Genomic DNA, 24,514 nt, shown 5'->3' on the forward strand with positions numbered 1-24,514 from the left:
AGTCAAGATGTTATTGAAGTATAGACTTTTAGCTTTAAATCAATATACGTCAAAATATTGTAGCATGTACAATTTTGTAATTTTTATTATTTTGTACTGATTACAATGTTCAGGTGCTTAAAAATGTAGTGACAAAAGAAAAATATAATTTAATATTTATTAATAATTATTCATTTTAAAACTTGGGTGAAAATCCTGTCCAGTCAATAACTGTCTCAAGTCTGGTGCCCATGGACAGTCTGGAAATGCTTTGCGAGGCTTTCACTGCTGCTTGCTTAGATGACAAAAAATGAGAACCATCAGCAACACTGAAGTAGCCTACAGGAAAGTCAGATTAGCCTTTGCCTAAAAAGCCTCCAATGTCCTGGACTATTATAGTAGATGCAACAGTCAATTTAGCACATCTGAATAGAAACATAATTGCAAAGGATGAGGTAAGGATCAGCTCATGATCCAAAACATACCACGTTTAAAACATCATGGAGGCAAAGCGATGCCAATGGCATATACGTATGGCCGGTAAAGGAACAGGTATTTACTGATGATGTCACTGCTGACAGAAGTAAAAAGATGAACTGTGGTGTCTTATCTGCTCACATTCCACCAAATGCTTCAAAACAGACAGGCTGGTGCTTGCAGTGCAGATGGATAATCACCTTAAACACACTGCAAGCAAGCAATTCAAAACTTTTTGAAAAGCAAATAGAGTATTCTTCAATGGCCTGAGTTCAACCCAATGGGGCATGACTTGCATGCAGTGAAGGCCTGGTAAAGCATCTGCAGGGAGGAAACTCAAAATGTGATTATGTACACGGTGGGCTTTCGACTCTCATCCAAGTAAAAAAATTCATACGATTGTACTCGAAATATAACATTGTAAAATGGCTGTAATTAAAAAAAGGTAAATAATTGTAATTAATTCCTCATGAAAAAATGTTGTGAAACCCTCTAAAATCAAGTCCAGAGTAAATTCAAGTATTTGAAATCTGTCGTGGTGTATAACAGAAAAATCATTCAACTGTCCAAAAACTCCTGGACCTGACTGTACTTCATCAGCGATAAAAACTACAGTAACAACAGTTGTTCAAGTGCAAGTACAAAAAATAAATCGGATTTTGTAGCGTGTGCTTTATTTTTTAATCTCTCGCTTTCTCACACACACACACACACACACACACGCACCTATGTTGACTTTAACTAAAGAATAGGCACTAAATGATATGTGATCAGTGTATCTTCAAAATAAGAGTCCACACTATAAAAAAAAAAACGTATGTACAGTAAATGAAAATATTGGATTTTATAGGCAACATGGAGTAACCCCCCCCCCAAAAAATAAAAACAACTTAAGTCACTTCAGTGGAATTCTCAGAGCATTTTCAAGTAAACCAAGGCAAGCAAAACATGAAGCAGATCCAGTAAAGAAACAAAGGACTGTTCACATTTGCTTTCCTGCTTCTATAACCCATGACACATGAAAGGCCCTGCAATATAACGTCTCTTTCTCGTACTCTCTCTTGTGGCTGCAACACATGGAAGTGGAGTGGAGTGTCCTTGCTCGGCTTAGTGTTCATCAGTTCCTCCAAATAAGCGTGTGTGTGATCGCAAACATATTCCATGTTGAGCAACGGGGAGGATTCAATTTGTTCTGCAAACTCCCAGATAATCCAAATGGGAATAACAACACGCATAGTTTAGCAATGGAATCAAGCAGAAGACGATAAAAGTGTTGGCTGATAAACCCTCAATGCTGTCAAATGTACTTAAATACTACATATTTATACATACAACGAAAAGTTTCTTGTGCTAAATTGCTGGATGTCCAAAGCAGCTGTACAGATGGCGGTGACGTGGGTTTTGCAAACGCATCCAAGATGAAAACAACTACATTACTACAGATACCAGCTGGCAGCCTCATGTGCCAAAACAGCAGAGTAACACACACACATCAATTCAACCTGCCTTGCGAAAAGACCTGATTAGCGTTTCTCAAGAGGCACGATCGTTTCCACACTGTAGGCAAACAAAACTGCAAGTTCAACACTCGCAAAAGCTAAATATGTTAAGGCAAGACATTAGCAGGAAGTTTAAAAAAAAAAAAAAAAAAAGTAGAAGCAGCTGACCAGGTGCATATGGAAAGCTGTTTGAGCATCTATTTGATATCCTCGAGCTTAAGGTCCATATACTAATACTGTCATTGCCCTCATCAGTATGACAATTCAGCGCACTAGTAGAACGACTGTCTTGTAACTAGTGCCACTTTTGGCCTACTAGTATGAAATTAAACCTTATTAGTAAACTACTGGGCTGCACTAGTATCAGTACTTAGCCCTCCTAGTAGGCCTGTGTCACACTAGTAGCCTTCTTATCAAGGAAACCAAATAAACACTTTTTTAACATTTTCTTGATAGGCAGCTTAAGGCCAAAGTACCACTACACTCTTTGTCCTCACTAGTAGAACAACTACATGTTACCAGTGAGGCAAAACCATGCACTAGTTGATATCTGCACACTACTAGTGAAGCACTAGGTGTTAACGTGTAGAATTTTTTCATTACTAAAGCGTTACTGGTACATGGACCTTAAAATGGATACAAAGAATATCAAATAAAAGCACAAATGGCTTTTCATAGGTGCAGCCTCTTGTATGTAACAAATCCGTGCACTCACAAATAAAGCTACAACAACAAGAAAAATACAATAATAATAAAAAATAATAATAATACAGTGATTGGAAACATCCCAATAAATAAAGTGAACATGAAAGTGGAGGCACAATTGACACACAGCAGCCACACAGTCATGTTGCTGGCTGGCACAATGGACACCAATGTACTCAGCATCTCTACAATAATGTTAAGTCACAGTAGGAAGTTCAACACATTTATATTTATAAAAAAAAAAAAAAAAAACATTTTCGAACATGCTGATCATAGGGATAGTGTTTGTAAATGAGCTATTCTTGGACGATTTCTCCCCCGAATGTGAGAATGAGGCCAACAAGTTATTAGCTTAGCTTTCATTGAGCGCAGTAAAACAGCTTGCCTTCTATGTGTGACTTTGGCAAAAGCTTTAAAATAACTGCTATAAAGCTCACCTCTTCAGACACAATATTGTTGCACTAGCATTTTTGTTCAGACACAAATGAAATTAAACAAACATTACTGGCCACTTACACGCGATGGAAGGTGGCTTTTCATGATTTTGAACTGTTCATTTCCTTTGTCTTTTAGTGTTATGGCTAAATTAGCAAATGCGAAAAAGTATTCAATCACCTAACGTGGGGATTTCCTTCCCCCCAAAAAAGGGCTGCTCAGATTAGGACAAGACACATTTACGTAAACGTTGTGGAAACTTTCCACTGGAATTTGAACCAAGGATGAGCTAGACATTTTCTATGGGAATTCATGAGAAATGAAGGGTGCTAACTGGAAATTTGGTGTAAAATTGAAAAATAGAATTGTTTTTCCTGTTATTAACCAAACTGCAACTTTGCAAACGTCCAGTTTATTGCCATAATTCTTATATCCTACCATTTTCTATGTTTGCCCTCATTAGGAGCACAGCGAACAGGAGCCTATCCCAGCTGACTTTGGGCGAGAGGCGGCATACGCCCCGGACCGGTCACAAGCCAAACGCAGGGCACATATACTCGACACAAACAGCCATTCACACTCACATTTATGGACAATTTAGCCTCCTACCAACCGAAGCAGCACGTTTTGGGAAGGTGGGAGGAAGCCGGAGTGAGAACAAGCACAGGGAGAACATGAAAACTCCACCCATTAAGGTGGGAGCTGAGATTCAAAATTCCCGTTAATTGGCATTTTCCAGGGTCTCAGCACATCTCATTTTGTCATTCACGTCAATCCTCAAAGCTCGCAACCAACACTATGCAGTGCTAAGTGGGTGGGGCTTCCAATTGAGATCAGATATTTGTTTCTGTAGCATAAGAAGCCTGTCCCACACAGCAACCAGCACAAAATGAGCAAGGAAAAAAAAACAAAAAAAGTCTGCAACATCATGTACAGTATTGGACAACTGATCTTCATCTTCACAAGCTGTAGTGAAAAGACACTGTTCAGGCTTTGGCTCTCAGGGGAGCTGAGCTGGCGTCAGGCATCGATCATCACACAGGCACTTGATCCTCTCAAACAAAGGCATCTGAAGCATACATAAACATCTGGAATACTGCAAAATACAACTGCCTGAGCTCTAGTCAAAGGCTCGAGGGAATTTGAACTGTACTGATATGTTGTAGATCCTTAGCAGATGTTGCTCAAAGGTAGTCACCATCAAAATGGAGAAGATTTGGGCCTTTCAACTTGTTTTATTGCTCGCTAATGATCAAACATCTGGGCAAAGTTTAGAGGACAATTTCTTGCAAAACGAAAATCCAGGCGGAAGGCACTGAGGCGCTTTTCTTCAGGATCAGCAGTCAGTTCATACTTGGTTCACTTCTCAAGGTGTTCTCGTGACACTGCATGCAGGCAATACTAATACTGTGTTTCCTTTCAGATTGACGTCTACTCTTATTGTTGCAAACTCCTGAAGATGTTGAACATGCTATGCAGGGGGGGTATCCAGTGAGGTACAGTTGTGATGTTGGGTTTGAGGTGCGGCCCAGCTCAGACAGTAGCAGGAGACTTTAGTCAGGTCTCGAAGTATTTGTAGATCGCTGTGACGTAAGTCATGACGCTCTGCCAGTCCGGCCTCTCAGTGTGCACCATCTCATTTATGTCCTGCAGTAGCCCCAAAACACAAAGTTATGAGTCAAACTAGGAAGACTATGCAATTGGCTTAGACTAGTGATTCTCAACTACTGTTGCTGCATACTACTGATCAGGTTTGCTGCAAGAAATGATCCAATTTCAATTATTAATTAATTATATCTTTCGTTTTATTCATTTTTTTTTTTACAAATAATGTACCTTTGGTCATTTATCTATGCCAGCGACATAAAGGGAGAGGCACAACCATTAAAAGTTCTTCCACAGAAAGGCAGAAGGTCCATTTAACCTGTAAATCCCCCACGATTGCCTCCGCCTAGATTGCACGAGTAATCATTTATGAGCAAATTGAAACAAAGTGATCCTTATTTCTGTATGTTTGTGACATTTTTGTTTGGTGGTGCCGTGGGATTTTTCTAATGTATAATATGTGCCTTGGCTCAATAAAGGTTGGAAAACATTGGCTTAGACAAGGTCCACATGTTGAAAAGTAATTTCAACAAACTTATTCCCCCCCCCCAAAATAAAATCTCAGTCTATGTCCACATCAAAAAAAAACATTTGCACTCTGTCAAAGCAGCATTCCAAATCACCAGATGGAGCGCTGATCTCTATCAGTAAGCATGCTTTAGCCAATTAGAAGCCTTACGTAATTGACAGATAAGGCACAACAACAACAATGGCAAATCAAGGACAAGTGATTTAAAACAATATAGGTACAAATCGAGGACCCGTGTATGTAGAGTGACTTTAAAACAAAATTGCCCTGAAGGAATTTTTCTGGCATATAATGTATTGAAGGTATAAACAAGAGAACCAACGTTTTTCCTCAACATGCAATAACAATAAAACAATAAGTACAAATCTTAGCTGTGGCCACAGTTCACCCCCCCCCTGCCTTGGAGCATATTAGAGGGCTGTCTTAAATTAAATATTCTGGTGGGATTGACTTGATGAACTTGATGTGACAGAGGGTCACTCTTCTTAATAGAAAAGAAAATATTTTCATCAAAAACATCTGTTTTTGTGAAATATTTTTCCGATCAAAGCTTACTAAAGTGCATTTAATCCCGACACTTTCTGCAGCCTGGAACGCCAAGGTGAAGTTCCTCCTCTGTAAAAAAAATAAAATAAATAAATAATAAAAAAAAATAAAATAACAAAAGACAAGCCAATTATTTTTATTCAGCATTTAGAGGTTTTAAGGCTGGGGTTTCCCTCCTATCTGTACTTGCCTTGTCTTGGCTGGTCAGCTCTTGATAAGGGATGTGGGCCGGCAAGTAGGTGTGGAGCAGAGCACAGAATGCCAGACCATCATTCCAACTACTGCTGAAATTGGTGATGTCAATGTTCTGGAATACATGGCAGCAGATCAATAAAAAGGAAATAATGTAGTTCCAAAACAAACAAAAAGTTACATAATGGCATACATTAGATGAACACAGCCTAGTAAACTAACATTCCTTCTTTTTTTCAGAGTCTGCTCATTTTCTCAACTGTTTCTGTATTTGTAAATTCATCCATCATGTCAGGTTAACATTAAAGGCTTGTAATATAGGGACAAATTCGTTTTACTTTACTCCTAATTCCAAAGGACAATAACCACACAGGTGTTGCTACACAGTATACCGTATTCGCCGGTAACATGACATTTACCAAGATAGTACCGTACGTCATGTTTTTGTCAAGACACTTTGTTCAACGTCACGCACTTCCTGGGGAGGACACGCCATGATAGGGTAATACATCAATTCTTGTTATGTCTGGCAATAAATAAACTACTTTACCACATGCATCAACAGATTTGATCTTGTGCTGAAGCAGAGAAACATTATCTTGCTGCCTATAAGAGTTTTTGTGTTCTAATGCGTTTATTTCTGCCACAGCACAACACTGATTTATGACAGCACGTTATGCTACTTACTAAAATACATTCAATAAAAGCAAATGAAAACAAACTGCTTTTGAGTTGAACTTTATAGCAAAATGAAAGGGTTTTTTTGTCCAGCAAAGCTTAATGCTCAGCATGAGAATGTGAAAGTGCTGTTGCATAAGTAGGAATTAAGTGTCCCTGTTTGAAAAAAGAGAGAGAGAGAGAAAAAGCAAGTCAAAAAATTAGCTTTCTGTTTACATACATGTATAAGGACATGATCCGAAACCTGCTCTGTATGGAAAAGTACTTGGAAATAGCAATTTTGTGATTTGCCAGTTAAAAAAAGACCACATTTTCACTTTTTCCTGATTCCTGAATTCCAACAAGCATAAACAAAAAGATAATATTCCCAAAATATTCATACTTAAATGACATCGGTTGGTTTCAGAACAATAACCTACTTGATAACCCTCAGTTTTCTTCTGGCACCACTTCAGCAGGGCATTTCTCTTGGAGCCTCCATACTCTCTGGCCAGTGCAGACAGTGGGTCCTTTCGTTCCTCTCTTCAACAGAGAAAAACAACAGAGATTTGTGTGTGCTTGCTTGGGAACCTTTTTTTAGTTTGTACACCACAGTCACAACCAACTACCAAATACAAATGGCCGCTGTGTTGCGGTTAAAAAGGTTGTACCTTAGACGGCTGCGCGTTGTGGGGGTGACGGAGGCCGTTGGAGAGGAGGAGGAGGAGGTACTCATGGCCATCAGTGAGGATGAGGAGGCCCCATCTTGGGCTGCCATGTCCCTCTTTATCTCTTCACTACTCCGGCGGGAAACTACTTAAGGAAGAAAAGGAGGACAAAAGAAAATCGATTCCTGGAAAATATATATTTGCAACAAGCTTAATGTGTACCTTCTAAATACATTATCCAACCTGAAATTGTCTTGGTGGAATCCATGTTGGGGACCCTCTGGAGGACAGAAGGTGGTCGATTGGCTGGTGCTCCTCTGAGAAGGTGCTCAGCTGTAAACACATTATTACACTATTTACATAACATAGTGCTTCAGAGCTCAGTGAAGAGTCGCATTCAAATGCTTCTGAGTGTAAAGAATACCAACAAGTGGTACCGACTTCCAGGCCAAATCAAACTGAGGCATTGGGCGTGGTAAAAACTGAGGGAGGTTCTACTCTACTCCACTCTACCATTTCGAATAACTGAAATCTGAAGTTAGTGTGAAGCAAACTAGGAACAATTCCAGACCTCTAGAGCAAAACTCTCTCTTAAATTGCATCATGTGTCAGTTCTCCATGATCATGATAATATACTGTAGTACAAATGCGAAGGCTTTCTGACATACACTTGCCCTGTTCAAACCTGCTATTTATACATAAACAACATATTTGATGTCCCGATTTTGTCACGTTCATAAGTAGACAGATTTAGGGATGGGGCATCTTAAGCAATAGTATGTACTGTATTTGAATTTTCACATTGAAATATCAACTCCAAAATCATTTTGATGAGACACTGGCTTGTAATATAAAGAACAGCATCTAAGTCATTCCCATGGTCACATACTTCAGCGTTTGATGCCATTAGTGGCTCGTTAGTCATGTCACTTATCAAATGCGCTGCATTTGATTGTGTGTATACCACAGTGACCATCCACATTTGTAGAGGGGAGTCCCGCTGCAAAACTACAGTACTACTTTACATGAAAACAGGCTGCGTTGACACCGTTGCAATGTTCAGTGTTTTCAAATCACCAAACAGAAATGAGTAATATTTAAATATTGTATGTAGTTGTTTTAAAAACCCATGCACAATGTGTCTGGCTACTCTGACCATGGAAACACAAACTAAATATGTTGCATGATATACAAAAGACGGAAACATCAAATCACCCATGACATGGAGAGTGTCACTTTTGATTACAAAAGATTTGGCTACTGGTGGGAAACTGATAACATCAAGTGAGCAGCTTTTCAGAAAGCTTAATAATTCTCTCTTTTTTTTAGTAACCACTCATTACTTCGCCATGCGAGCTGTTCATTAATACTATGAGCATTATTACTTATTGAATGCCATACAATGGTAAAATAAGATGCTGTTTGCTCTTAAATTAGTCTAATTCTTAACGGCAGCCAGTATGGTACGGCAATTATTTGTTGTGCTACTTTTATTCCTGCAGGTTTGAACAAGGCTACAGAACATCACACAATGATCAGCTTTTCAGAGCAACAGATTCAACGAAACTGTGGTAAAATAAAGAGTATTTTAGTGTTAACTGCCTGACATGACATGGAGATGTCTGAATAGCTGGTCCTCTTGTCACTGAGGGAGGAGAGCGGCTTGGCAGCTGACAGAGACGTGGATACAGAGTGCCTCTGAAAGAGAAAAGAAAGTCAAATTAAGTGCTCTACAATATACACAACCCAAAACAAAACTGGAGTAAAACTACCCAGCAAGGGAAGCCCATTTATCATTAAGCAGTATCAGAGCAAGCAAACAAAACTATTTTTGTCATTGGTGTTACCTCTCAAATTCATCACATTATTCTTCTGTATCCAGTACTCAAGTTTTAGGATTTTGGCAGATTTTTTTTTTTTTTTTTTTTTTTTAAGGCTTTCAATTTCATTTACAGAATACAAAACATAGTAGAAAAGCTTTTCATCCCATACTTGTATAGGTGAGACAGCAGCAGCCGGAGGTGTCTTCATTGGACTGGGACTAAGAGGGGTGCGTGGTAGTGGGGTGGCTGGCGCTGTTGGAGTCACAGTGGCAGTATTGGAAGGTGGTGGTGCTTGAAGTTACAAGAACAAAGTTAGTTACAAGGCGCTCTGTTTAAATGTGGCTGAAAATGCGGGTGAAATCGACCACAGTATGTAGGAAGTGAATCGTCAATTACAGGTAAATTTCTACAGAAAAAAAGTTTTTGAAAAGCAGTCCCTGATACCGATAAAGTAGACTTGTAGAGCGAGAACAGATTAATATACATTAAGAAAAAAAAAAACAAGTGAAATCAAATTGTTTTGCCATATATACCTTGCGAGGCACTATCAAAGCTTTTGATGAGGGTTTTGACAGTTGGCGAAGGCTCAGAGGAGGTGGAAGACCGACGACTCAGACCCATTCCCTGTCTGAGTGCAGCCAAGTCCCTCTCCACTGCGTTCATGTAGTTATACACACGGCCTCTCTCCTCCTCTTGCCTGCAAACAAAAATTATACTCTACTAAATATCAACAGCATACTCAGAAAATGGACTTAAATATTTAAAGCATGAAAGGCAAATGAATATATCCCGCCACTATGATTGATCACCATACAAATCTATTATCCCTAAGTTATTGTTGTTAAGATGGTGTCACCAAAAGGTCGCTGAAGACCTAAGAAGCCCAAATCTGTCCAAAGTGTCTGTTTGGCTTACTTGCGGCTTTTGACCTCATCCAGCTCCTTGCTCAGCTTGTCATTCTTCTCCAGAGCCTCCTGCAGCCGGCGCCGCAGGTCTCCAATCTCCTCCTGCGCTTCGGACTTGATATCATTTGCAATGACGACAGCTGTCTGCAGGTCTGCTTGGAACTGACGCCACTCCATCGACTCCTCCTGTGCGGCGGCAAGTAAAATTTAACATCATTTAGGCATATTGTAAATAATAATTCAGCTAAACCTATAACAGCTCCAAAACTCATGCTGCTTAATACTTCAGCAGAAATGCAGGTTGACATGCTTTTCAAAAGATGACTACTAAAAAGCACAGAAAGTGCATGTCGCAAGTTGCTGCTTGACCTTTTTTCCACATTCAGTAGCGATGGTTCAACTGTTGTCACCCTTGGTCGCAAAGTCGCGACCCACTCATAAAAGTTAAGAACAATAAAGATTGTTTTGTTTAAAAATAGCCTTTGACAACACATGTATACATGTACATTATGTTTTTAAATGGCGTTTAAAATGAGTTTGATTCAGATTCATAAAAGTCAACAGAAAAATACAAGGAAAAAGTCATAATTTTTTAAAAAATACAAACATATTTACAATCAGAATAAAGTCATCATTTCAATGATTCCCATGATCATACAGGAATAAAGTCTAAATGCAACAATCTAGACGAGCAGTTGCACACCCACTGTTCCTCTTTTTTCATACTCATTGAGTAATATTAGATGTGAAATAAGCTTTTACCAGTGGGGAAATAATTGAACAAATCAAACAAGAAGAGAACATTTGTGCCATCTCATTACATTGCTCATAGTGATGATGATGACGCAGATGAGCCAAAACACTGTGTATGCCATTGTTTGTGAAACTCACATTAAAGTGCTTGGCAAGCTCTTCAACAGTCCTAATCTTAACATTACACTCATAATATTAAACATTTATTCCCTAGTCCCCTCACGACTTTTTCACAGTATTGTATGATTTTATTCTCGTAATAGCACAACTTTATTCTTGCACTATTTCAAATGGGAAAGGTCAATGTTTTGCTCAATGAAAATAATTGTGTCCTCACTATTTGGCATTTTGACAGCAAGTCAATGGGCTAGGCTTACCCTAAGTCTGCGATGCAGGATCTTTATCTCTCGTTCCATGTCATGTTTCTGATCCTGTAGCTTCTTTACGGCGTCTGTAAAAGAAAGTACCGGTAGATACACTTTAATGAGCTGGTCGCAGAGAAAATCTCTAAACCAGCTTTGCAGGACACAACAGTTTTTTTGCGTTGTGTTGTCATGTGATGATTGTGACACATGGGATCCTTTATTATTATTATTATTAACAGTGCATTATCAAAGATAAACTAATTCTTTTAAAGAATAACTTGTCTATTGTGTGAGTAACATTAGGGTTTATCTGTGTGAGAGTTAACAATATGAATGTGTGTAACCACATAGCTGTGAATGTCACAGTGCAGTGTGTGTAACCTTAAAACTATTTGTCAAATAAATGCTAAACTCCTCAAGAAGAAAGGCCCACTCCAGAGTCGTGATCATATGCAGTTAACCCCGGAATTTAGCGACAACCTCAGCCCAGCTGATATGTAACATAGACGGACCACCCTTATCTCTTCTTCGCCACAAGCTGCTTATTTGCACAAACAATACCCTGTGTCTCGTTGAGTGTTCTGTCGACAGCCTTCTACCACATGCTTGGCCCTGACACACAGTATAATACTCTTTATAGAAAATTAGTAAATTACTTCCAGATTTTCAGTTTTCATTCACCGACACCGCAGCTAATCCACTCCTCATTTCATTTTAAAGGTATTTGCTCTCACAGCAAAAACAAAATGACAAACAGCAGTTTGGTTTATAATAAATATTTTTAAGATAGCTTCCTCTATTTGGCCTTTTTACCTCTAATAATTTTTTCACTCATTAATAGTTCTTATAATCCCTGACTGTGTATGACTCCCTCTTTCTCTCGTGGACTCCATTATGTCCACACAAAACCCTGTACTGTATTTGCTTTGTCCTTTCATCCACTGGCAAACTGTGTTTTAGGGTCAATGAAAGCAGTTTTTTTGTTTTGTTTTGAATTCTGGCCACTGTCGACACCATCCAAAACTCTGGTTTCATGGACAGCGTGTTAGAGAAAACAGCATTTTTTTTGGCTTGTCTCCTTTAAAAGACGTCACAATTGTGTGACATTGTTTAATTTTAAAACTTGAATATCACTCAGTAGAAAGCCGAACACTGTCAAGTTTCAACTTGTAAGAAAAGACCAGGTACTGTACTTGTGTTTATCTTATCACCTTATGACAAGCAGCATTTTCTGCAATCAGTAGCACGCACTCACTGTCAAACATAATGTAGTAGTTGGTTGGAACGTCATGACAAACAGCAAATCGTGTAAAATCTAATCAAAAACAAAAACGATGTTGCCATTCCAACGTGTGCATGCGTGTGTGCAGGCTGCTTACTCTCAAGGTCGGTGATGATGAGGTTGTCGTGCAGCTTTAGAGCTCGGTGCTGCTCAACTTCGTCTTCCAGCTCAAATATGGTTTCCTTCATGTCGACGATCTCCGTCCCCTTCTCCTGCAGCTCCACACGTTGTTTCTCCAGCACGTGCGCTTGCTCAGCCATCTGCTGCTGCACCTGCTGTTGGAAGTCTCTGTATTCCCTGTCAAGCTGCTCACACACAAGAGCGGACTTCACTCATTAAAATATCAACAATGAGTTAAAGAGAGATGATATGAAAGAGATTGCTTCTTTATGTGGTGATGAGTAGGTAAAACTAATTTTGGAATCCCAAAGTAAAACATAAACATGTACTTTCTTGGCATGACTCTAAGACTATGCTCACACTGCAGGGCATGATGCCCAATTCAGATTTTTTCTGCTAAATCCAATCTTTTTATGTAGTCCTTCACGAACACAAATGCGGCTTCTACTGTGGACACAACACGCCCGTGACGTCACACGCATGCGGTGTTTATGGAAGTAAATATGGCCCCTCGCGTAGGACTCGTCATGACACATTTGTGACGATTTCAAGGATTTTGTGCAACCAAATCCACTGACAGTTTTCTGCTGTTTTGTGGCACGTCTGTATTGTCGAACAACTGTGACATTTGTCGCCTTTTGTTGACGTGTAGGTCGCCCCGCACTCGCGTCCGATACATACCGATTTATATCCAGATATGAAAGAGGTCTGGGTCCCATGTGAAAAAAATTGGAATGGTACTGTTCACATTGAGATGAAAAAAATCAGATATATGTCACAGTGGGCAAAAAAAATAAATAAAAAAAAGACATCGGATTTGCAGTGTGAACATAGCCTTAGTCATACCATACATTATAGACCCACAAACAGTGCCTCTATCCCAAACTGACCTTAGTGAGAGTGTCCTGCAATAGGGCAAGGTCACTGTGAGCTTGTTCCAACTCATCCTGCGACTTTGCAGCCTTGGCCTCCGCCTCCTCCTTCCCCAGTCGCGCACCTTCCAAAAGCTGGCATATGTCATTCTTGTCCCCCGCTGTATGAAGAGAGTACAGCTCGGCAACCCTCTGCCTCTCCTGGTCCAACTGGGCTCGGCAGCGGCTCAGCTCTGCTTGGTCGCTGCTCACTGCCGCTTTATATTCATCAAGCGCAGCGGCCATGGCTGCCCGATCTTGTCTTTCCGAGTCCATGACGCGCTCCATTTGGTGGTTCCTCTCCTTCAGGGCTCCGATTACCTCTTGGGCTTCAGCGTTGTCCTGCTCTGCCATCTTCAAAGTGTTGGATAAGTGCTGTTGCACCCCCAGCAGCTGCTCTCTCTCGAAGCGAGCATTATCTGCCAGGTCGGCGTAGCGCTGCTCCAGCTCCATGTAGCGGCCGCTCTTGATGTCCTCCTCCAGAACGTACGCAACATGATGCTCGTCTAGCAAGGAGCGCAGGTACTCTATCTGTCGGCCGTAGAGCTCCAGCTTGTCGCTCTGCTGGCACAACGAGTCCATGAGGATGACCTTCTCCTCGCCAAGCCGCTCGTTCTCCCCGTTCAACTCTTGGGTGATTTGCTGCAGATCGGCCAGCTCCTGCAATGTGGCCTGCAGCTCCTCAGCGGTGCTATGCTGGTTCTCCTCCATCTGATGGATGCGCTCCGTAAGACAGGCAACTGACACCTCACTGGCATTTCCACTGCTGCCCCTCCGTGAACGCTCTCTACTCGGAGCAGACTCACATTCAGAGGATGAGGAGGCTCCAGAGGGGGCATCCAGCGCATCATCGCTGGAGGTGACGGCCTGATAGACCTCACTCGATTCGCTGTCAAGATTGTCTGCTGAACCACCATGCTGGTGACCAGTGAGGAGATCCTCTAAGGAACCGGGAGCCGACCCCTCCACCGAGGAGGTCAGGGTGGCTCCACCCACACTCTGCCCACTGCCTGCTGCCAAGTCTGGGCTCAGGGACGTGTAATTGAACAGCTTGTCAGAGCCATCCAACCTCTGCTCCAGGGAGAACCCCAGTGCATTGAGACGGTCCTTGAGCATTCGATTCTCACTCTTCAGTAGGTTGAGCTCCTCTCTGATGGCCTGGTTTTGCTCTTGTAAAAGAAGCAGAGTAGACTCGACATCAGCTGCTGTGATGGCTGAGACATGCGGCTTCTCCCCCTCCTCTGCTTCTTCCTGCTGTGGCGAGTCCTTCCCTTCCATGCTAAGCTGGACCCTCATGTCTCTCAGTTCACTCCGAAGGTGTAGAATCTCCACATCTTTGCTCTTAGCAAGCCCTAGCAGGTCATTGACTTTTGTCTCCAATGCCACCTTATCACTGATCTGGCCATCTGATTTCGACTTGCTCATACGACTCTCGGACTCCGTCAGGATCTGGCTGCGACACCGCTTCCCTGAGGGCACATCGCCTGCTGCTGTCCCTGAGACCAGCTGCTTCTTATTAGCTGATGTCCTGGATGTTCGAAGACGGTCTCGTGAAGAATTTGGCTCTTTTGTAGTTGATGATGTCATACGCTTGGTTAAAGAACCTTAATCAGAGACAAAAATAGTATTCTTACATTTTTCACAAAACAAAAACGGGCAAATTGCATTGAGATCAAAGTATACTGAAATCTCCAGTTGAACACCCCACATTTTCAGGAAAAATATGCCTCTCAAAAATAAAAGTAGTGTCAGAGATCGACCACCATTTTGCATGACGCTACACAAGAAGTCAGCATATCTTGTGAGACATCAGTTTAGTGATCAACTTTTCACATGGTGTCAAACCTGTAGTGATTATAGATATGTGATTTCAGCATCATGACAGGCTTCCTGAGGGGTACAATAACTACGAAGTGGCTCGTAATACAAACTAGTTTGACGCCCCTGATCTAAAGGATTACCACCAGGGATTTGGGGCCCTGTGAAAAAAAACAAAATCTCATTTAGGGGCCCCTCCAATCAATCCGGCAAAATGTCTGTCTATCATGGGCCATTGGAATCATCATCACTTAGAATCGTCATCACTTTTCTTCCCCTTACACCCACTATAATGAGTTTTTGTGATGCCCCCACTAAAGGGCAAAGAGGATAAATATGAAGACCATAGAACAGGCAATCAACGTACACTATAGGGAAGCCGTACACAATCTGCTATTCAGACCTCAGCAGACATTGTACACACCTGCTGCTGCTTTTTGCTTATTGTCACCAGTGCTAGCAGTCGTCCCAATTGAGGCAGTCCTCTTAGTTTTGCTGACAGCATTGCTTGACGCAGGATTCCCTCCAGTCATTGCTGCTAAAAGATCATCGTTGCTTTTCACCTGAGAGCACGGCCGTAACAAAAAAATAATAATAATCTGATACAAACAGTAAAACAGATCCTTCGCAAAACGCTGTCATAACGCAAAATGAGGTGTCTTACCTTCGACAGAGGTGCAGCACTGTTGGTCTTAGCTGCAGGCTTCCCAGTGCCAGTGGTAGCTGCGACTTCTGCCTTCCCTCGATCAGCACTCACCTTACTCACCGAGGGCCGGACTGACTTCTTCATACTGAGTTCTCCGGTGCCGAAACATTTACGGCGCAGTCTACACACACACACGAGGGAAGAGAAAGGTAATGCATGTCAGAATATCTATCGCTGCAATTTTTCCATCGGAGAATTCTTTCCATAGGAGATATTCCTAAAACATGATGAAAAAAATAACTGACAGCAGGCTCAATTGAAGTGCTCTTTTCCCTGTAATGATTGTGTTTTTAAAGAAAAAAATTCTGATCTACAATTTTTTTGGGTTATGATGTCTGCCAAGTCTTGAAACTAGACATAAAAAGTAAAGTTGTTGGATTCTGATCGAGACAGAAGACGACACGCCTAACTGGAAAATACAATCAATGTTTTAAATTGCGTAACTCTAGAAGATGGCTCTCATGTTTTTGCAAAAGTCCAAGTCGGTGAGGGTCACAGAAATTGATGCACTATATGTGCATTGTGAATATTAAGAATACCCAAACTGTAGTCTTTTTCATGAAGCATATACAGGACAAACATGATGTTAACAAAAAGATCATCTTAGTTGGAAGGTTTTGTAATGTTTAACAGTGGCAAATGGCAGCAAATGATGGGCAGTAATAAACTGGAAATACTGTATGTTTATGATTTTTTATTTTATTTTTTAAAGGAGAGGGAACAAAGTACATGTTAGGAGTAGCGCTTTCCCTAACAAACTATGCTTATTTGGCAATGTTTGAAATGTTGATCCTGGCAATACAAAAACAACTAGTCTTGTAGTCCTGTGTTGTGCAAGGTTTCCATCCAGGTCTGAGGAGAACTTCATTTGATGTCGTGATAGCCAGAAAAGTTATTTGGGACACAGCTGGAAGCAAAGAGTAAGTGCTTTAGCATAAACTTGGATGTATTTTTGCACAAAGCCTCTTGAAAGGAAAAAGTGTGTCTAAGTGATTTATTTTGCACTGGAAGCCCCACAACAATCAATCTCTGACTGTGGTCTGTTGTTTTGGTAGAATGTTTTTTTTTTGTAAAGTGGACTGTGTGACAAACAGTTAATACTCATCGACTGTAAGCTATCTCAGAGTCATGGCTCATGCAAATAAAATTAAACAAAATTGGAAATCGGAAGAAAAAAAAATATCAAGGATCTCTAGTTAAACACAGAACTTCACATGTGGCATAAATACAATGAAAATGAGGAAAACTGTAGGATTTAATGCTCGATTTTATAATGCATGGAAACATTGTTCAACTCTTGCTGACACTAAATACTTGACAAGTCACACAGCACCATAATGTTGACAATTGAGTGTGGGATTACAGTGCAAACAGAGGGAATAATCCTTGTGACCTCATGTGACAGAAAATTCAAATACAGTACTGTTATTCAATTTCTACTCCATGTTTGTCTTCTGTGGCACGTGTGTATTTAAAGTTACACCGTTTTGGACAAAGGCAGACTTTTTAATGATGTTTCCTCATACATGACAATGAATTAGAAATAAAACAAACAGTGTGTTTGAAGAAATATTCCAGTCAAGTAAAGGTACAGTTCCTTTGACAAAATTGTACGAAAGTACTAATAAAAATATGGTTGCATAGAACAGTACGGATTATCTAACAGCTCGGGATGGGGCGGGAGGTGAAAAATTGGGGTGGCAGTAGCTCAGCTGTAAGGATTGGTCTGTAAAAAACAAAAATGCCAATAGTTGCAAAGCAGTAGTTAGTCTTCTTTCTGACTATTGTTGAGGTGCCTCTAAGCAAGAAAAATATTATATAATATATAAGATTCTTATGACAGATGAAACCAAGAATGTCTATTACAATGATAGGAAGAGAAAATTATGGAGGGAGAAAGGAACACCTAATGATCTAAAGAATACCACCACATAATGTGTCAAACGTGGTGGAGGCAGTGTTATGGCATGGACATTTATTGCTGCTAAATAAACGGGCTCAGTAGTGTCCATCGATAATCTGACGAATGGCAGAAGTAACAGGATGAATTTTGAGGTGTATAGGGCTGTTCTCTCATTTTCAAACAAATGCTACAAAACACAAAAAATGGAGCTTTGCTGTGGAAGACTATTTGAAGGCAAAAAAATGTAGCATCCATTCATGGTCAAGTCATTCCCCTGACCACAACACAATAGCACAATTTTCCCTTGCTGAAGACAAAACGGAAGATAGGCAAGCGTCACATACAAGCAGATGGTAGCTGCAATGAAGGCCTGGCAAACAAATCCAGAAATGTCCTCAGGCTCTACAGTATATACAGTATAATAAAAATCACTTTTTATTTCAAATCCATTGTGATGGTGTATATATATATATATATTGGCAAATCATAAAAATCCTAACACACCTGTACCATACTGTATAAATCTTTTTTGATGCAACAGTCATATACCCAGCTTTTAATTGATGTATAATGCACATCATGTAAAACTTGCTAAATACAAATTTTATAATCAGTATTAGACTTACTACAACATTAACAATTCAGCAGACAACAGAAAGTTCACATACAAAGAGATCCAGTCTCGAGTTTGTTTCGTTGAATTAACCAGTTCTTTTTTTATTTGCAAAGTCCTCCATCATCCTCTGTCAATATTAGCATGAAGTGAGTTGAATTGATGCTCCAAGTTTGAAGCTTTAAAATCCGCCAGGGAAAAGGATCAGCGTGGGAAACTGGAATTCCCCGTGTTACTCGGCAAAATATAAAATTCCTCCCATCAGATAAGACGACGTAAAATAAGTCCTATTCTGCTTTTTCATATTTATGCTATATTTTTGGTTTCTATCTTTGTAGACAGCACATCTGCGGCGTGACGCAAATGCTGGTGGATTCAAAGACCCGCTGCACGTGTTTGCCAATTATTTTGGCAGACTGGTCTGCGCCAGACGGCACGGTGACCGACTGGTTAGAGCGTTTGCCTCACAGTTCTGAGGACCGGGGTTCAATCCCCGGCCCCGCCTGTGTGGAGTTTGCATGTTCTCCCCGTGCCTGCGTGGGTTTTCTCCAATCTGGGTATTCCGGCACAACGAGGGTAGCGTCCTTGGAGAAAACGCCCGGCGGTGCAGTGACAATTTGGTGGTCGTTCTAAATTTACGTCTGCTTAGACCACGTCTAACTAATGGCGTGAGGTAGACCGCTGGTCTGACACGATTTTGGTGAATTTGATCAGGGGACAGATACTGAGGTCCATGGCCATATTTAAGTCACCAGCGGTTATTACCAGCTCATTCTGTATTTAATAACGGTACTCCCTTACATTGTCTGTTGCCATACCAGCCAAGAGCAGTGACAATGCTCCACTCACGCATGGATCACTATGATTACGCATTGTCCTCTTCCACACAGAAAAGTCTCAGTCGAGACCGCCATTACACTACATTTAAAGGGGATGAGAGGAGCCGCTTTGATTGGCGGTGAATGAAGCCTGTTGTAAACACACCCACAGTGGCACAGCCCACCCACAATTGGCCGGGCTCGGCTGGTCTACGAAATTACCAACACTGGTCTAACCAGGCCCTGGCACACAGTTGTGCCCCCCCCCCCCCCCCCCCCCCCACCATGCCAGATTTACACCGATCACGAAAATAGGGCCATTTGTCTTAGTTAGTAGCTAACAAAAAAGCAAGTTGCGTCTGTGCTTGCTTGGGTTGCGTACCAATATGCCTGAAATTTTCAATGGTAGAATGATGAAATTAGCAGCATTACAGATGCATTGACAAAAACTCTTATCCATCCATCCATCTTGTGAGCCGCATCTCCTCACTAGGGTCGCGGGCGTGCTGGAGCCTATCCCAGCACCGTCCCACTGACAAAAACTCATGAATTCAAATTTTAGTATAAAGTATACAGTTGAAAGTGGAAAATCTCTGAAGACAAAGATCAAACTTGACAATCTCTGAAGACAAAGATCAAACTGACAAACGAACCACGCCAAAACTGGACAGTCAGTGGTTGGCCACTGCTGGTCTAAAATCTTGTACTGTAAATATATATATATTGGGCTCACTGACAACTAAAATATCATGTACTGCATATGGGATTATGGTAATCATGAATAAATGGCTTACTGACGATGAAAAAGATGAGTGAACAAAGACAAATGAGGACCTGCTAATGATAGTAGTGTTCTAATTGCTCATAAAGACCCCCTTATTGAAGCTTCAACCGCAGGGAGGCACTTCCTTGCCATAACAAGAGCTTCCTGTGATGGCGTCTCCAAAGAAACAACCCTACAAGGCAGATTGTGTGCTTGGGGACAAGCAGGCACCAGTCTGCTTGAAAGAGAACAGACACTATTAAAGGTTCAAGTCTAAAATATGCTTTACTATAAATGCAAAAGACTAACACTGCACCAGAGTACTCATCAACTATGCCTGACTGAGCCTAATATGCAGAAAATAAGACAAAAATATGAATATTTTTTCTAAAAAAAAATAAAAATAAAAAATAAAACCATCTTTACTCAAAAATAAAGCATCCTCATCCTTCACATTTTCAGCACAACAATCCCCAATTGTTGCGGAAGATTGAAAAAAAAAAATGTTATGCCATGTCCATGGTTGTCTGTAAATAACATTTTCTCATGTCATTTCACTAGAGAACAGTAAGAAAAACAACAACAACATCACGTGCACACGCTCGACCGCGCAAAGCAACAACCAGGTAAAGTTATTCTCAAAATGCATATCCGCTCGACCAGGCTAAAGGCTTATAAGAACTTCAGACTATGAAATAAAACACCTTTTAACTATCAGGAAAGTTCAGAAACATACGGAAGCGTATTGCATTCATTTGGATTAGAAAACCCTCCTGTTTTTCTGAGTAATTTTTTTGAGGGCTTTGTTTTTTTGAATATTTTTTTTCTCTTTTTCTGAGTATTTTTTTTCTGTTTTTCTGACAATTTTTTTCCCACCTGTTTTTCTGACTATTTTTTTATGACTAATTTCTTTCCATCTGTTGTTCTGACTATTTTTTTCCCACCTGTTTTTCTGATTATTTTCTTTTTGTTTTTTGGACTAATTTTTTTCCACCTGTTTTTCTGAGAAATTATTTATGACTAATTTCTTTCCAGCTGTATTTCTGACTAATTTTTTTCTGAGTTATCGGGACACATCGAACTCACGTGAGAACCTGCGAAATGCAAGTGACTCTTTGCAGACTCACTAATGGCGGATTACTGCTGTGCCGGGATTGTGGTACATACGCCGGCGAAGGCGATTCCGGCGCCTCAGTTGCACACCATGCGGGTCCAGTATTTTCATCAGTATCCTGATCGTCTCTTGAGTCACCACGTAGCCAGCCTGAATGCATTTTAAATGCATCATCTTGTATCCATGGAGCATACCATATCTGTCCAACTGATTCTGGACAAAAATTGCTGTATCTAGCAGATCTGAATGTGCTTTCCTCCTGAACAAACGCAAAGTCCGCAGATGCCTGCATAATGTCGACAAACTAATAACAATACCGTCTATGTGACTCAAAGACAGGAGTATCTCGCAGTGTCTTAAACCCATATCAAAATAAATAAACCGGTCATGTTGCTTACTACGGAGTCCGCAAAGAGTCACTTGCAGTTCGCAGATTCTCGCGAGTTCGATGTGTCCCGATAAAAAAATTAGTCAGAAAAATAGGTGGAAAAAAATTGTCAGAAAAACAGAGAAAAATAGTCAGAAAAGCAGGTGGAAAAAAATTCATCAGAAAAAAAATATTCAAAAAAACAAAGCCCTCAAAAAATTACTCAGAAAAACACGTTTTTTTATCCAAGTGAATGCAATACGCTTCCGTAGAAGCACCCTGTGGATAAAAGTCAAAACTATCAAATAAAAAGGGGTTGCAGCAATATGCACTTAGTCCCCTTGCTGATTTATTCGGGGGGCGGGGGGGGCGGGGCAAGCAGACATTTGTTTTTGGCACACCCACAACATTAGCCTCACAGCTAACGCCCCTATTATCAATGTGTAACTCAGACACACAAACGTATGCTTTAATGACTTCAACTATTTGGTTTTCGATCATTCACCAAAGCCAACACAATATTAAAAAGTCCCGTTTCAGGCCAAATGACCATATAAAGTTAAGGGGGTACGCCATCTAGCGAGGTAGCTATAGGGTCAGGCATTCAGGGAATTTCAGTTATTTTGCTTCCTGTTTGTACAACAGCTTTCAAAACAAAAGCACCAAAGCCGCCATGTCATTACATCCCCACAGCATTTTCATTGAAACTTGATTTTAAATATCCTAATCCGCATACAGTTGGGTTGAACTGAACTGATTCAAAGAGGCTAAACGTGAAATGCTACACACAATGTACTACCGTAGTAGTAGTTGTAATGCAAATGTGCATAGTGCGTATAGTATTACAAAAGAAATATGGCTTGCAAAGTTAGACTACACCTGACACTGACCTAAACTGGTAGCAAAAGTCAAACTGAATGGTTTACTCTCGAAATAAATGGCGTTTTAGTGCTGCGAGAATAATGAATGACAATCAAAACTGTCACGCCATACAATTGAGAATCGCTGCACATAAACTCACCAAATGCACATGGTACTTTTTGTCGCGCAGAAATTAGGTGTGCATCATTCAGAATAACTTATTTTGAAATCCTTGTCAGGAAACATCCAAGCTGATTTCTCTACCTCGACGGTGTTCTAAAAATATGGATAAATGTTGAAAACGTGACTTTTACATTCATATTTAAACGACCAACGCGAACATATAGGAATCCGCCTGGTTACGCTAAGATAAATGTGAAGTTATGAGTGTGTGCACCCAGCCATTATTTTGTTCGAGAACTGTGACAATGCTACGTTGCTAAAGCTATCGCGAAGCTAGCGATGTTAGCATAGCCGGCAAACGGGCAGCAGCAGCACTCTAAACACTAAAAGACGAAATGGGCAAACCTGCGTTTCCTCTAGTTTCCCAGTTTGGTGGCTTGTTGAATGTCCGACGGAAGCTTGATTGTGGTGCCGCACCGGTTGCTAACCCCGCCACAAGTAAGCAGGCAGGCAGCATCAGTTTTGGAAGTCCGCTCAGCTCGCTTCTGACTGCTGACAGCAGCTCGATGATCCTCTGCTGCACCCTCTTCTGGTTGCATCTGCATCCCCTCAGCATCACGCCTCGTACGCCCTTGGACAGACACTGCACTCGTTGCATTGTAGATTTAAAGAACCAGCTTTCATTTACTTTTACCTTATACTCTATTCATCAATCATAGACTTGTAGTCTGCACGGTCTGATAGTGCTATAACAAATGACCTTAACACTAAAGCCACTAACACTGCTGCTAATGTTTTTTTTTTTTTCCCCCCTCTCCCCGCAGTCAACTTTCTCGTCTGCCTTGTGGTCCATCGTTCTGCGGTAATCGACCTTAACGCCAGGGAGCATTAACGACGACTACAACAGAGTCGGAGAAGCGAGATATTCCCCATCCGTGGCCTTATCTAAGAGAATATGTAGAGAATTGTTTTGTTGTTTTGTCAAGTTATCAAAACGAGTATTGTGCATAAATGATGGTAAACATGTTGTTTTACTATTGCAGTTATATCAATTCTGTTTGTAACTTTTATTTCAGGCCTGAGTTGAATCTGTACATCTACTTTTGCCAGTCTTTTACACAAGTATCTGGATGTTGACATAAGCACTGAGTTTGAGTCCTTTGGCACCTCTGTAGGCATGTCGTTTGCACAACATCTCATGTATAGGTTTACATAGTGCTATTACAATTGACCTAAATCTAAAGGCTAAAACAAAATGTACAAAATCTAAAGGCCACAACAAAATTAACAAATTATCTTTTTTTTTGTTAATTCAGTCACGACTGTAAGTAGTTCACATGCGTTCCTATTTACCATTTTAGGTGAGGCTTCTTGGTGTACTTGTTTTGTTACAGATTTGTTTAAAATGTTTTATTTATACCATATTCCCAGGAATGTGTGGATTAAAAGATTAATGTCACAGGACCAGGGAAATTGGACCAGCAAAGATTGAATTGAGAGGGGCATGTGTCATTCTACTCTAATTTGCGCTACACCAAGTTCTCTGGTAGAACATTTAAGACAAGTTAGAAAGTGCAAGAATTATGCTCTGTTTTTATTGAAAATTCTTCTGGACCAGGCGGCACAGTTTGCACATCTGCCTCACAGTTCTGAGGACCGGGGTTCAAATCCGGCCGCACCTGTGTGAAGTTTGCATGTTCTCCCCGTGCCTGCGTGGGTTTTCTCCGGGCACTCCGGTTTCCTGCCACATCCCAAAAACATGCGTGGTAGGTTAGTTGAAGACTCTAAATCGCCCGTAGGTGTGAATGTGAATGCAAATGGTTGTTTGTTTATATGAGCCCTGTGATTGGCTGGCTCCGGGACGCACTATATAAAACTGATGGAACGATTTCTGGACAGTTTATTTAAAACACAATATCAATAAAAGTACACAATGCGGTTACAAACTATCCCCTTTAAGGTTGTGAATGAAATCTC

General features: G+C 40.8%; 1 protein-coding gene and 1 long non-coding RNA gene across 3 annotated transcripts; one reads left to right on the forward strand and one right to left on the reverse strand.

Moving 5' to 3' along the window:
- Positions 1–1,285: 1,285 nt before the first annotated feature.
- Positions 1,286–23,110, reverse strand: specc1la (sperm antigen with calponin homology and coiled-coil domains 1-like a). Of its 2 annotated transcripts, none has more exons than XM_061766672.1 (16): positions 22,943–23,110; positions 15,934–16,096; positions 15,694–15,832; positions 13,431–15,055; positions 12,518–12,725; positions 11,151–11,224; positions 10,031–10,206; positions 9,649–9,812; positions 9,285–9,406; positions 8,900–8,990; positions 7,536–7,625; positions 7,296–7,440; positions 7,065–7,167; positions 5,966–6,082; positions 5,785–5,844; positions 1,286–4,742 (listed from the first exon to the last, which is right to left on the reverse strand). In XM_061766672.1, exons 2-16 carry the CDS (start codon positions 16,057–16,059, stop codon positions 4,653–4,655), a joined length of 3,330 nt encoding a protein of 1,109 aa, XP_061622656.1. In that variant the 5' UTR covers positions 16,060–16,096; positions 22,943–23,110; the 3' UTR covers positions 1,286–4,652. The 2 variants fall into 2 exon arrangements, with proteins under 2 accessions (XP_061622656.1, XP_061622657.1); XM_061766673.1 differs by having other exon boundaries at positions 7,296–7,437; positions 22,943–23,109.
- On the forward strand, positions 23,023–24,486 carry LOC133474735 (uncharacterized). Its single transcript, XR_009787602.1, has 2 exons — positions 23,023–23,161; positions 23,362–24,486. It is a non-coding gene; the product is annotated as an uncharacterized LOC133474735 (long non-coding RNA).
- Positions 24,487–24,514: the final 28 nt, after the last annotated feature.

The sequence above is a fragment of the Phyllopteryx taeniolatus genome, chromosome 3 (assembly GCF_024500385.1).
Source record: "Phyllopteryx taeniolatus isolate TA_2022b chromosome 3, UOR_Ptae_1.2, whole genome shotgun sequence".
NCBI classification, from domain to species: Eukaryota; Metazoa; Chordata; class Actinopteri; order Syngnathiformes; family Syngnathidae; genus Phyllopteryx; species Phyllopteryx taeniolatus.

What these genes read in the sequence shown, in the direction of transcription:
- specc1la (XM_061766672.1), bottom strand. Translation starts at nt 16,059, where the DNA reads ATGAAGAAGTCAGTCCGGCCCTCGGTGAGTAAGGTGAGTGCTGATCGA. An exon ending in AGAAAACTGAGGGTTATCAA is followed by an intron (nt 6,083 to 7,064) that starts GTAGGTTATTGT and finishes CATGTATTCCAG; the next exon opens with AACATTGACATCACCAATTT. An exon ending in TCGGGATTAAATGCACTTTA is followed by an intron (nt 4,743 to 5,784) that starts GTAAGCTTTGAT and finishes GGGCTACTGCAG; the next exon opens with GACATAAATGAGATGGTGCA.